Raw genomic sequence first — 15,031 nt, 5'->3', positions numbered from 1 at the left:
TGTTTCGAAAGACAAACTCCTAGATTATAAACTGGGATCGGGCTGGGAACCGCTTTGCAAGTTTTTAGGGAAAGAGATTCCGCAAACTCCATTCCCTCATCTAAACGAAAGCAAAGAATTTGAAATTTGGATGGGCAAGATTCAAAGGAGGGAACTTAAGAAAGGCTTGAAATACATGTGGAGGATCGTGGTACTGCCAATGCTAATCATTGGAATTTTCTATAGTATTTGGATGTTTTTGTCGAAGCAATGAGGCATCTCGGTGACTCGTCACTTCGTCGATTTCATAAGGAATAGCTCAATTATGCGCTGTTTCACGGCAAGAGATTTGACTGTAAATAGGCAACTAACTACATGACCGAATATATCTAGAAAAGAGTTCCTATTTTGCCTACGTCCGTCATATTCCCTATACTCTGAAACACCTTGAAAGCTTTCTGTGCTCTCCGACTTCCGATGACTTTCGTAACTTGCTCTAGAAACTTAGATTGAAGCTGCTCATCGGTTAATGGGTTCTCAATGCTACCTAGGGCATGCTCGATATGTATCTCCAAAGACGTTCCATCTGCAAAGTCGGCCGATATATATGCCTCGTCCGTCCTCACACCTTCATCAGTATTGATATTCACTTTATCCCTCAGCACGATGACAGTCGAATTCAATACAACATCGTCAGTGAATTGCGACGGAGTTGCCTCTCCATAAAGCAAAGAGATTGCAGCAGCATGATAGACACTAAATTTGCCCTCCAGCCCGGTTTGTGGATTTGTCTTTCCAGTCAAGACAAGAACCTGAGGGTTAACTCGAGCTGTGACGTTTTCGATGGTGCTAATATCAAGATCTTTATCGTCTGCCTGTTGTCGAAGCTGTATACACCCATCAATTGTCGGATGTATGACAATGCCACACGGGAATGGTTTGAAGCTATTCTTAGCAATCTCCCACGTCTTGCCAAGTGTTGCGAACTCCTCAGTCAGGTTTTGCCTGGTGCTAACGACATTTGCCCAGCCATATTTTGCTTCTAGTCCTTGCAGCGAGCTCGTGTAGCCATTCTGTGCAAGCAACGCAGCCAGCATCCCGCCCTGAGCAGCCCGACCGACGTGGAACGACTTGGTGTCCGAGCCGAAATACTCTTGCATTCCCACGACTTGAGTTGATGCTATTCCGATAGCTTGCTGCAAAGCTTCCAGCTCGAGACCTAATAATTTGCCAACTGCCACCGCTGCCCCTACTGAACCGGTTGTACTGGTAATATGCCATCCAACATCGTAATGCTCGGGATAGACGGCGAGGCCCAGCTTACATTCAGCTTCCACGCCGGCGACAAAGGCAGTCAAGAAATCATGACCACACACCGGTGCTTTCCATTCAGCGACAGCTAGAAGTGCTGATGCTACTGGACCAGCCGGATGGATAATGGTTTCGAGATGAGTGTCGTCATAGTCATCTATGTGCGATGCAATGCCATTGACTAGGGCGGCAATCTGCGCATCGACCGGACAAGAGCTATTGGACCCAAAGATGGTTGCAGTTCCTGGGCCACCGAAGAATGGGGCGGTGGTATTCAAAGCAATCGACGGAGCATCTTGTGCAAAGCCACCAATAGCACATCCAGCCCAGTTATATATGCTCTTTACCGCAGAGTCGATGACTGGAGAAGTGAGATTGCTATACTGAAGGGCGAGTGCCCAGCTCGCTAAAGTCTTGGTAGCCATATCGCACCATTGCTGAGGACTTATAACATATTTTGCAAAAGTCCAGGTGGAACTCACATCTTATACCTCATCATTCCCTTCAATGCTGTCTTATGATGCCAGAAAGCGGGACTCCGCAGCTTATGTGATGTCAGAAGACACATCGTATGTGGAGCCCCCGGTTGGAGAAATGGAGCACAACGAGTGCCCCCTAGTTTGGCGGGGTGAACTATGACTTCTGATTTGTTGAAGTCTTCATGATCATGCCCTCTGCTTGCTGCCAAGCTACGCCGATTCGGAAGAGACGATTCGATGTCGCAGCGGCCAAATTCCCCGGCCACTGGCCGTTAATTTAATGCCAATGCCCTTCGATGACTATTTATTCCCCAAGTTGTTGTGAGCATGGTAAGTGGCGACTTCAACATACATTCGTCAATAATTTTTGTAGTGATGGGCCATTGGCTAATTAGTATAATGGTTTTTCGGTCCTATCACGGCTATAAACAGTCTCTAGAGGTCTTTGGTGGCACAATACTCTCGGAGGTTGAGCCCTTTCGTCTTCGAAGGGTTCCACTCTATTCCCTCCGAGCATTATTTAGGAAATCAACGTGTAGTTCTTGATTATATGGCGTCGGCCATTCAACGATTAGCACTCGTAAGTCACATGTGTATGGATACCTCAAATGGAGCGAATCCATTAGCCGTGGCAGTCACGATGCGATGAACGACTTCGTAATAAAGACATGAAGCGAGCTAGCTTAAATGCCTATCTCACAATTTAAAGGCCATATCTATTGACTTGGGGACGTATCAGTCATTGTTTTTCCGAAAATGAATTGTTAAATACTGAGAACATCAACTGCCGAGCGACTAATTAACGGCTTCGTACACATCGGATAAAGTGTCCGACGAAAATTATCGAGCCTCGGACCAAGCTCTATCTCTGTTAATCAAACTGCCAACTCTAATAGGTGGGCAAAGAAGGTTATCATTTGCCCAATAAACAATTCACATCTGACTCCCGGAAAGTAACCCAAATGCAATACATCCGAGAAAATATAACATGGTCGTTTATCTCACATGGAATACTGTTTCTCGACAACAACTTATGAATCTCTTGTTGTGCCGTGAAATCGGTTAGTTGAGCCGCTTTGTAAAGAAGCAAGATGCTCGTCCTCAGAGCAATCTATGTCATTTTACTAGCTCTTGTTATACCGTCAAGAACAAGGAGCCTAGATCCATCACAGTGGCGGGCTAGATATTCCAACGGAACTTGTCCCGTCCCTAGCTGGGCTGTTCAAGGTTTCAATGTCACGTATGGTGGTGACAACACTCCAGGCTCAGCTTCTTTCACGCTCGTCAATACTCTGACAAACACCTCGGAAGCACTCTTGTGTGCGCTACGATTCAACAGTCTATGTGAGATGTACGGAACAGCACATGACAAAGACCTTACCGTACTAGTCCAACTGAATCTGGAGACTGCGTACATCACTGCCAACCATACGTGGACATGCGACAGCCAGGCAAACAAAACAAATCAGTGAGTATCACCACTGCACAATATTTATTTTGCCTTCAGTGAGAAGCTAAGACTTTCGGTGCAGTCTTCAGTATGCCGTCGGTATGACGGCATCAACGTTGACCTGTCCAGCCGATTATTCAGAGGATATGACCTGTCTAGGGGAGCCAGGCCTCATTACGGGATCGATCTTGACAGATTGAGGAGGTGGCCGCATCGCATCTGGGTGAAAAAGTCGCCAATGATGGCCGTAAATGTATGGATATAAATAGATTTGCTTTTGTACAAGATGAACTGCTACAGTTGATACAAATAATTACGCAAATAACTGCTTTGTAAATGCGTCAAGCACGACATGAATCTGGTGTTGCAAGCCACCTGGCGGGGAGCCAGAAACCCGTCAATGTGTGCGCATCACCAGTGGACAACCCGGCACTAGGCCCCCACTCAAGAACCGCTAACGCCAGGAACCACCTCCCTAAAAGGCGATACGTGGGGTCATCGGCAAAAACAGCCAATTGTGAGGGGAATGATGCGTCTGGACCCTGCGATTTCGTCTTTTACAATGTTGATCGGAGCAACGGCAGAGACAACAGGAGCGGAAAGGTACATTTTGACTCTGAATCATGTCGGCTGACGTCCATTTGTATGATAGTTCTGATATCTGGAATTCAATCCGGGACAGAAAGTGGTCGACGTCGGAAAAGCAGCTCGACTCCAGCGCATGAAAGCTTGCAAGTACTCAAATCGTGCTATCTACTCTGAACATGATAGATTAAGCAACCTGCTTGGCTAGTGAAGGAATGTTGAAGGCCTATACGAGAGCGGGGTTAACAAGGTCAAATCATCATCATTTCCAGAGTCCACTGGGCCTCATGATTATGTTGATAAGCCCCGAGATGGGGTAGCGCCGAGTGACAAACCCTCCGGGTTGATAAGAGCCGATCGGCATTGCCGACTTCGGACTTTCTCTCACATATAAAAGGATAATAACACTTGAGATTGGGTCTTTGGTTTGCATGTTTATGAGGATCCAAGATTACCGGTGTCCTTTTGCATCTCTCAACGGTCGTGCAGCACTGCACTAGAAGAAGTCTATACTCCTAGTCCTAAAAATGGCTGAAGATGCAGTAGTCGTGAATCCACTGCATCCTTCAGTAGTGGAGAAGCTTGATAAAGACTTTGCTAGGATCTATAACTCTTATCAATGTAAGTTAGAGAGAAATCATCTCAAAGCTACTTAGAAGCTCATCTGAACACAGCAACAAAATTACGGGCAGATCAAGTGCCGTACGAGATATACAATCAGGATCGCCCCAAATATACATTTCCGACGTATAAAGTGGAGGGCCAAGTCCAAGAAGTTGGGAGTGCCACAGTTCATAGAATACCCGTCTCCGAACCGACCGGTGAAATTGATGTTGAGGTGTTTGTGCCAACGCAAGATGCGATCGCTCGGGGCGGCCTTTCGCGAAATGATCGGTTACCGGCTCTTGTCAACTTTCATGGCGGAGGCTTTGTGATAGGTCATCTCAAAACCGACGATTGTATGTGCAGGAAGATTTGCCAGAAAACGGGATGCATTATCGTCAATGTCGACTACAGGCTGTCTCCCGAGTTTCCTCACCCGACCCCGGTTACGGATAGCTATGATGCATTGAAGTGGACTATCAAGAATGCACGGAGCCTGGGAATCGACGAGACCCGCATAGCAGTCAGCGGCTATTCGGCCGGAGGCTGCATAGCTGCCGCGCTTGCTTTATTGGCACGAGATGATCCAAGCATGCCAAGATTGGCTCTTCAATTGCCGATTGTTCCTGTGCTAGATGCTAGATACGTGCCAGAAGAGGGATCTTGTGACCCAGAAAAGGTACCATATGAGAGCTATATCAGCTGCGAATTTGCGCCGATGCTGCCACTCGCACGGCTCGTGTGGTTCTATAACCTTTGGATAGGGAAGGGTGCAGAAAGAATTGCGCGGGCAAATGATTTTCGAGCTTCCCCAATCATTGCAGAGTCTCATAAGGATCTAGCTCCGGCAAGCATTCATGTTGCCGAAATAGACCCCCTGAAGTCTGAGGCTGAGGCATATCATGAAAAGCTGATAGCTGCTGGTACCTCTAGCAAGATCAAGATTTATAAAGGAGTAGGACACACGTTCGGACACTGGGGTGGAGAATTGCCAGCGGGGGCAGAGTTCGTCGAAGATATATGTATCGCGCTGAAGGAAGCGTTCAAGGTTTAAATCATCCCGCTTTTAACAAAGCTTACGAAGGGAAAACGTAACGTCTGGGACAACTTGATGTATCATCATCATAGACTGAGATCTTTAACCAGCGATCTGATACATATGAGTTTAGTGAGATGAATAGTCTCACACATAACACAAATGATCTGATATACCCTGGGTTGGTTGACAAAACATAATATGATGTCATACAAAACGCACTCAGGAGGTATTTAAAAGAGTTGACGTGGGAGTTCTCTTTGTCGGGGTTGGGGAAGCCCGTCGCGGAGTCTCTATTTTGCCAATACCGCCCACTGGTATCAATAGCAATGCTTATACCTGGCCTATTATCCGCACGATGGCACTCTGTGTATTGCTTGGCAGGGGATTTCCATGCAGCAATAAGCGAGTTATATTGCCCAGCCACTCATGATTCGAGTGGCTTCGATTGTTTATTGCCTCCATAGTGATGCATCGGCGCTACAGACGATCGCATGCAGTTGGCGACCTGAATGCTAGGATTGAGACGAAGGCGATGGCCTTATAATCCGGTTTCCGCAGTGCAAGTTTCTGGGATTATTTATTCTTTTGAAAGCTCTGACTACCTTCCGATTTAAGAGAAAAAGCCATCACAATGCATTTCACAACACAGTGGCCAATCGTATTTATCATAACCGTGGGTTTTGCCCAAACTCTGGATTCTCCCTTGGAATCAGGGCAATGTAAATGCTACCCAGGCGATACCTGTTGGCCATCAACAGATGACTGGACTGCTCTAAACAAGACTGTCAACGGACGACTATTTCTCGCGATTCCACCAGGGGCAGCGTGTTATAATGATTACAACGGTATAAAGACGACAAATGCCAATCAATGTGCGATGGTTGCATCACAATGGACGAACTCGACATGGGCGTATGTGATATTTCTCTGAAGTAGGACAATGGAATTGATAAATGATTACAGGGCAGACCAGCAGACAATTCCTATGACTCCGTTCTGGTCGAATAATACCTGCGAGCCAGATACTACTAGTGGCACAAATGGGTCCGAGGTGTGCGCCGCAACATGTCTGCAAGGACTATTGCCAGAATATGTAATCATGGCCAAGGTTGCGGGTGATATTGCAGCAGGCGTAAAATTTGCAAAGCAGAAGAACCTGCGACTCGTCATCCGCAATACAGGACATTGTTTCATGGGCAGGTCTACTGGTATGTATAGTCCCTGCTTGGAGTATGATTTATTTGCTGATTAAATTAGGCTTTGGTTCACTTGCTATCAATACTCACGGTTTACAGACTATGGAGTTTATAGAAAAGTATAACGGACCTGGGAATTACACAGGAAGCGCCGTGCGAGTAGGAGCCGGTGTCATGTTTCAGGATCTATACCAAGCTGCGTGGAACAAGAAGAATCCAGTCGATGTATTGGGCGGAGAATGTCCTGTATGTCATACCTACTGGCAATTTTCTACCGGAGAAAGTCGTTATACTTACTTACAACTTAGACGGTCGGAATTGCTGGCGGTTTCATTCAGGGAGGGGGTCAAGGGCCCCTATCTGGCATCTACGGCTTAGGCTCGGACAATGCTCTGTCATTTACAGTCGTCCTTGCAAATGGAGACCGCGTAAGTGCCGATGCAAAAACGAACTCGGATCTATATTGGGCTTTGAAGGGGGGTGGAATGTCAACATATGCTGTGGTGACATCAGTGATTGTCAAAACATTCCCAGTCATTCCCGTAACTGGTAAGCTTTCTACATTGGATACGCACATCAGGTGTTGACAGTCAAAGGAATGGCACTCAACATCACTGGAGAAGGAGACACATTCTGGGAGGGCATCAAAATCTGGCATTCATCCGCTCTGAGCTATGTCGATGCAGGGATTTATAACTGGTACACATTGTTACCAGGGTCTCTCGTTGCACAACCGTTTGTTGCACCAAATTTGACAATTGCCGATTTCAAGAAGGTATGGAATGTTCGAGTATCAATGAAACAGGATATTGACGCAAATCGTGTTTGCAGATAATGGACCCAATGCTTGCCCGGTTGACAGCTGCAAATGTCACCTTTTCCGTCAGCCCCATCAAGACATTCCAAAAATTCGGGGATCTTTACAACGAAATGTGGTAAGTCACCCTTATTACGAGACTGTTCATGCATGGCCATGTTGTACGGTAGTCTGAGTAGAGTCTCTGTCGTAAATCACGAAATAGCTTTCTGATAATTCCTTGATGTTTGACTGACCCGACTTGTCAAAGGTTCAATGCTTATCATGGCTCTGGAAGCAACGCAATCTATGGAGGTCGACTCATCTCACGTAAAGATGTTGCTAATAATTCGAACAACATCATCCCAACATTTCGAAAAGTCATGGAAAGCTTCAATGGCCAGGTAGCCTTCGGGGGGCACTTAGTGAATCCAGGAAATCGCGTACCTGACCCGGATGGTACCATCAGCGCTGTTCATCCGGTTTTCAGAGACACTGCCGACATCGGGATTTATCTTTACTTCACGACAACTTGCATGTCCTCAAGCGCTAGATTGCAAGCACAGGAGACATTAACGAATACGATCGGAGACATGATCAGGGCGGTTACTCCAAACAGTGCTGTTTATTCAAACGAGGTAGGCACATCCAAAACCTCGATGCCTGATCTGAAAGTTTATACTAAATCGATCAGGGTGATATCAATGAGCCAAAGTGGCAGGATGCATTCTGGGGTCCAATATACCCCAAACTACTGAGTATCAAAGAAAAATATGACCCTGATGGGGTCTTCTGGGCAAAGTCGACCCCTGGATCTGAGCAATGGCTACTCCACCAAGAGACGAGGCTTTGCAAGGCATCGGCGTAAGCTAGCATTGTGAATTACGGACCTTATAGTCCATTATGATGTTCTAGGCCTTCAACGATTTTAGCACTGCTCGAGCCTCTAGTCAGATCTAACAGCTAATCTAGCTTCTCTGGATATTGTAGATTCATCCCATGGTTTGACGTCGGGCCGAAGGTTCAATAAGTCGCGTAACAGCATCAACCTTCCACAGCAGCAATACCCTCACTATCGCCTTTTAATGATGCCTCATTGAATTCTATATCATCTTTGGGAAGATCTAAGTGGATGCTTGAGATTGGGGCCGCTGCAACTTCAACTTCGGTGTCTGTCGCGAATGCGAGAACATGTCCTCCTCGCTTCTTATCCTCGCTGATAAAATGCAAATGGTCACCTGCTACGCTGATTCCCTGCATATATGCCGGTGACCTGAACCCAATAATGGTGCCGCGCATCGACTCGGTGAAAGTGTGAGACGTCTGATGCTTCCCAACCTCTGCAAGCCCTTCGTGAGGCACCCGCTGCCCGCCGACAGTGCGGACGGTGACTGCCTTAAACGTTCCACTTATCCGCATGGCCATGTAGTGATTATGTGCCTGCGGAAGAAGCATTGTCAAGAGGTTGAAGAGGTCATCCTTGCCAGCAAGAACGGCATTGATTGTCGTGGTAGGCTCGAATTTCGTAATCATTGCAAAAGGTGATACCGTGCCTGCAACGGAAGCCTCGATTGCAGTGACAGATCCATCTGATTTCATTTGATAGGCTTGACCATCAAGAACGATCAGCTCACCGACAAGATGCCGGAATGTCCCTAGCCCGTGATTGCCTCGGGCCAGGATCTCGGAGATGGAAGGGCCCTGGGAGGCAACTCCGTCCATCAACGCGGAGACAATGGAGTACTGATAAAGTTCATTGGAACCCATCGTGAAAATTGGAATGACGGTGGATAACAATTGTGGCGATGATCAATGATGCTCTGTAATGTGTCCCACAGTATGGCAAACGTCATCTGTGGATGAGTTAAGGTCTCATGAAAGTTCCACAGCGCCCACTAAATTTCAGGGCTGACTAAGTCTTCAGCCAGCATTCTTCATCACCTTAATGTCTCAGCTTCATACAACCACAACGACAGATTTCCAAGGACCTCTATCAATCCCGTGCAGACTCATATGAAACTGCCATCCGTGGCATCAGCTTTGATTAGGCAGTCAAAGCTATGTCTACCGAAACGGTTCAGATCGTGATTGACTCGCTGCTTGCGGCAGGTGTCAAGTATGTCTTCGGTGTTCCCGGAGCCAAAATCGACTCGGTCTTCAATGCCCTGATCGACCACCCGGAAATCAAACTTGTCGTCACTCGGCACGAGCAGAATGCAGCCTTCATTGCGGCAAGTATCGGGAAGATTACCGGACGACCGGGCGTGTGCATCGCAACATCGGGGCCTGGTACTAGCAACCTCGTGACCGGCCTCATCACTGCAACCGATGAAGGTGCCCCTATGGTGGCAATTGTTGGTAGCGTCAAGAGAGCACAAGCAGCGAAACGGACGCACCAGAGCTTGCAGGCTATTGCGCTGCTCCGGCCTGTCACCAAAAAGACAGTGGCAGCCATTGTTGAAGATCAAGTCGCTGAGATCATGCTCGATGCTTTTAGGATAGCGACAGCTCATCCGCAGGGCGCCACAGCAATCAGTCTGCCGATAGATGTCATGACTGCTGGCATGAAATCATCAATTCCTGCTTTTCCAGCCTCAGCATTCACGCCGCCCGACTATGGGCCGTCTCCAGAAGCTTCGCTTCAGAGTGCGGCAAGTCTGATTGAGGCTGCGAAGTTTCCGGTCCTGTTCCTCGGCATGCGAGCGGCAGACCAAGGAGTAGTCGATTCTGTGCACAACTTTCTGAGAAACCACCCCATCCCTGTCGTTGAAACTTTTCAGGCTGCTGGAGCCATCTCAAAAGAGCTTGTGCAATTATTTTATGGACGTATCGGTCTCTTCCGCAACCAGCCTGGAGACAAGCTATTGGCAAAGGCAGACCTGGTCGTCACTATAGGCTACGATGAAGCAGAATATGACGCGAATCTCTGGAACAAAGAGAATCGTTTCAAGATTATCCATATAGACCACAATCCTGCTGCGATTGGGTATTTCTACGCACCGAAGCTAGAACTTATCGGGTCAATGGCCGCCAACCTCAACTTTCTGACCAATCGTCTGCGGAGAGTAGCCAAACCCCAAGACACCGATCTTGGAAAGTCTTTATTCTTAGAATTTCACTCCTGGGAGTCTCAATATGATCTTGTTGCTAAGCAGGGCGACGCTCCAGTACACCCACTGTACTTCATCCGACTCTTGCAGAAGATGATCGAAGAGCGCACTACTGTTATTTCTGATGTTGGCAGCCACTACATTTGGCTCTCACGATACTTCTACTCTTATTTTCCGAAGACTTTTCTTGTCTCCAATGCGCAACAAACTCTTGGTGTTGCATTGCCATGGGCAATTGGTGCATCATTGACACAAGAGCCGTCATGTTCCAAGAAAGTTGTTAGTGTAAGTGGGGACGGCGGCTTCCTCTTCAGTGGTCAGGAGCTCGTTACTGCAGTACAACAGGGATGTGATATCACCCACTTTATTTGGAACGATGGAAAATACAACATGGTTGAATTTCAAGAGATAGAGAAGTACGGTAGAAGTGCAGGCATCGACCTCGGAGGGGTGGACTTTGTCAAATATGCAGAGGCATTTGGGGCCAAGGGGCTCCGCGTAAGTCGCTCCGCGGATATGGAGAGCGTAATGCGTGAGGCTCTAGAATATAAGGGGGTTTGCGTTGTGGACATTACCATAGATTACTCCCAAAACCACGACTTGATGACCAACGTAGTGGCGGAGAGCATTGCTTAAAGGGCATTTGTGTCTGCCAGCAATTGCGTGGGTCTCCTGAGCGAACAATACATACTCATCTCTCATCTCCCCCTTTCCCTGCTTTTCTTCTCCCACTTTTCTCCTTTTCTATCGTTAAGCTATTCGGAGTACGCTCTTTTCACGTACAAAAATAAGATATTCTACTCCTTAGCGTATTTATTCGATGGGCTGTGGACTGGCTCCGATGCAAGACACGATTCAATCCCAGTTTTGGTCAGCTATCTGAAAGAAAGCGTCCGGCAACCAGTTTCATGAGAAGAGGAGAAGAGTAGAATCACCGTTCATTTACTCAGTTGCATCACATCTCTCTATATCAGGCCTCTTCTCGTAAATATTCGTCCAGAACATCGCTTAGCTTTGACCTATCTCTTCTTATATCAGGCCTCATTCGCAACTTACTGGAACGGCGAGAGCGCTCGATATTAAGCTTACAGTAGGCGTTTACACCCCGCCGGTAGGTAGAAGTGCTTGATTCGTAAGTAATGTATACCATGTTGTATCAGCAATTTTTAATGAATAAGAACAGTGGTGAAAAGGGGTTGGTGGTTGGGCACGTGATATGATGCAGTGCCAGTTGCGATAATACCTCTCGGCCATCATCATCATCGAGGCGACGACCACAAGCCGTGACAAAACCACAACACACCACACAAAGAGGTTTGTTCAAAAAATGAATATCATCTCCCCCTCCGTAGTTCCGGGTCGTCTCCAAGCTCATAGATGATTCCGGTCAGGCTTCCTAGGCACAGACGCGCTTTCCAGGATGGAAAATCTCAGTGGCGCCAGTATCGTCTCAGCCAGCGACAACAACAGGCAGGAAAACTCCGAAGCTGCTCCAGCTTCCGGTTCTGTCTCATCTTCCAGCTACGGGACCAGGTCCACAGCACCTCGCATTGATAGCACCAACAACTGCGCAGCTCAGCTTCAGCCTCTTTGCAGCTATGATTGCAGCAACAGCAGCCTTTCGGTCTGCTCCTACGGTACGTCCATTTTTGCTAATCACCTGTTTTCCTCGTTGCATGCGCGCCGCGCGGTCACCTTCCAAGCGCGTTCCAGTACGATATTTCTCCGTCGCGTCACCATGCGCTTAGGTGGTATATCACTGTTTGGCCTGCTCTCCTCCTTCCCATTGATCTCTCTCTGTCTCGAACGCTCGCGTATCACTCGTGAATTCAGATCCTCTCTGGAACGTTACCTCCAAAAACTGCGAGATTGACCATGGTTCTCGCTCTGGCTGGCGAAGCAGTCGACTGCGTGCCGTCCGTCTGGCACCAGGCATAATTTCCGCATTTTCACCTTGGTCTCATCGCGCCTTGCCCTCGCCGACTAAACCCAATCCCCGAAACATGTTCCCATTGCAACAAATACACGTACAGCAGACGGACAAACAGAAAAAATCGAGAATGTAACTGACCGACTCCTTCTCACAGTACCGCACATTGCTGAAGCCGTGGCCTCTCCACCGTCTTACGACCAAGCTATCGCCATGGATGCTACTCAGGATAACAGCAAGAAGGGCGCCGATCCCAAGTCCGCCCCCGGCACCGTCACCGCCGCTCCTCAGCGTACCCCCATTCCGGCCGTCCAGCCCGCCAACACCAACATGACTACCGTTGCAAACATCACCACCACCGAGCGAGCTCCCCTCAATGCCTACGACGGCGTAGGCATCACGTGCTGCGGTGTCGAAGTCTGCGCTTCTTCCTCACCTTCCACAGATTGGGGTTGGTTCGTCTTCGTCGTCGTTTTCTTCGCCCTGGTCTTCGCCTTTGTCTGCGCGATCCTCTGGATTGTCAATGGTCGTGGCGACTCGGGCGCTGGCGTTGGTGCTCCTGGTTCTGTCTAGATTTGAGCAGATAGGGAAAGGTGCGTACGGCATGGTAGGATTTGGACAGAATGAATCAGTGCTGACTTTGTCGTGTCTCTCAGATGTATCAATGCTTTCGGCAGCCATGCCTACTCTCTGGACAAGTTGGTAATTACGTATGATAGCACGTGATCCACCAATATAGATACACTAGTCTCCTTTTTCACCTAGCACGTACGAAGTCCAGAACTCCGTAAATGGGACTCTGTGATCCTGCATGCAAAGCTTTAATGACGTGTACGATCTCATGATCTCTTGACTGTGCTTGACTTCCGTCCCCTCGAACAGTATATGTGTGCGCTCCTGGCCTACCCTTCCAACTCGTTGGCTTTTCCCTTTATTTTTCTGTCCAAACCGTCTCGTACGATCGATTCCGTTGCACGATCAAATTAGTTGTTTATCAATCTTCGAAGTATTTAGACAGGTAGGCTCCAATAGTGTAGACTTTCCTCGATCTCCTCAGGCCACCCAGCCATCGAGTTAGTAAATACGTCATTCACCAAAAAATCTTGACTCAACATCACCCAACAACCAAGTATGACCATCCATGTTCTTACAGACTACCAGCGCTCCAATATGTCAGCCAGTGTACCATTGCCACTGTGTAACACATACAGGATGGCATCAATTCTGCAGGCCTCAGGTTCTTCGAATCACCACACACCCAATTCGAGAAGACATAATACAAGAGGCTTCATAGGCAGCGGATGAGCTGCCCCCTCGTCTTCTACTATAGCAGCTTCACTCGTTGCCATGCTGTTCTCTCCCTCGCTCTCGCAAACGCATCCGATGATGCAGTCGATGTTCCCCCGTGTTCCTGCTGCTCCATCACCACCAGCCACCATCGCTTGCCCAGCTGGGCCCCCGCCGTTGTCTCGGGGCCTTCTCTGTATGCAATCCTGTTCAAATCCATATCGTCGTCGCTCGGTGGTGATGTGTTGCAAACAGACGCAAACCTGACCAATTGAGGAAGGCTGGCTAGGATAACCCAATCCCCGTTGGCAGGGCTGCCGAGGGTGAGTGACGATCTCCCCTGACCAGTCAGCGCCCAGTTTCATCAAAGCCGCGCCGTCATGCCATGTCCGTTGGCCAATGCAACGTGCAGCGGCGTTGCGACGGCTGCATCGTCCGGATAGCGGATGATGATGAGCCGTATGTGGAGATTACGACAGATACAGACGTGGCGAGCGGTGGCATCCACATGGGCGCCATGCTATCCTTGAGAGCAAGTGCTCGGACCGAATCGTTGTTTCCCCTGCATGCTGCCAGGTGCAGAGCTGTACACCATCCAAGGTGTGGCGAAGTTGGATCGGGGAAAATGTCTTCTATTTCTTGGGCCAAGTCTGGCGCCACCACCGTACGTAGGCCAAAACCCACTAACACTGTTGCGGCGGGTCGGTAATGAAAAGGCAGAGGCGAACAGTGCCGGTTCCTTGTTGGCAAGGCATGCTGCCGGTTCGAGCCGGGATATTCTTGAGGCGGCTCCGGTCTGGGCTTGCCAAAAGAGCGCGAGCGTGACAGCACGATCAGGTTCAGTAGCCCACACGACGACAGGCAAAGAAGTATGCGGAGAAATGAAACATATGGGATACAGGGGAGAGGTATGCGACAGAGGGTTTCGCCGTAGGCAAAGTCGATGAGGATACGGTGAGGTTTCTTGCAAACCCTGGCTGTTTCGACAACGTCGACAAAGCCGCCCGCTGCAAGCTCGCTGCCAATTGACAGAACCACCTCGTCAAGATTGAAACTGGGGTCCAATTTCATTCAATCTGACCTCAATATCCGAGACAATGCAATGCAGCCTTACATGCGAACGCAATCCAAAGGGTGGGGTGTTGTGTTCGGTGAGCCTCATCGTCAATGGGCTGTGGACTGTGAACTCCGAGTGAATTGGCAGATACAGTTTAGGGCAGCCTAAAGATCAGATTTGAGGTTAATTTAGCCTTTGGTACGGACGCC

General features: G+C 48.5%; 2 protein-coding genes across 2 annotated transcripts; both read left to right on the top strand.

Moving 5' to 3' along the window:
• Positions 1-9,498: 9,498 nt before the first annotated feature.
• UCRPA7_5003 (putative acetolactate synthase protein) lies at positions 9,499-11,184 on the top strand (the record flags this gene model as incomplete). Its single annotated transcript, XM_007917554.1, has 1 exon — positions 9,499-11,184. One exon carries the CDS (start codon positions 9,499-9,501, stop codon positions 11,182-11,184), a length of 1,686 nt encoding a protein of 561 aa, XP_007915745.1.
• Positions 11,185-12,691: 1,507 nt separating this feature from the next.
• Positions 12,692-13,051, top strand: UCRPA7_5002 (hypothetical protein; the record flags this gene model as incomplete). Its single annotated transcript, XM_007917553.1, has 1 exon — positions 12,692-13,051. One exon carries the CDS (start codon positions 12,692-12,694, stop codon positions 13,049-13,051), a length of 360 nt encoding a protein of 119 aa, XP_007915744.1.
• Between the last annotated feature and the right edge of the window lie 1,980 nt (positions 13,052-15,031).

The sequence above is a fragment of the Phaeoacremonium minimum genome (genome assembly GCF_000392275.1).
Source record: "Phaeoacremonium minimum UCRPA7 unplaced genomic scaffold PA7_03_scaffold_379, whole genome shotgun sequence".
In the NCBI taxonomy this organism is placed as follows: Eukaryota; Fungi; Ascomycota; class Sordariomycetes; order Togniniales; family Togniniaceae; genus Phaeoacremonium; species Phaeoacremonium minimum.
This window is presented reverse-complemented; position numbering and strand designations above follow the sequence as displayed.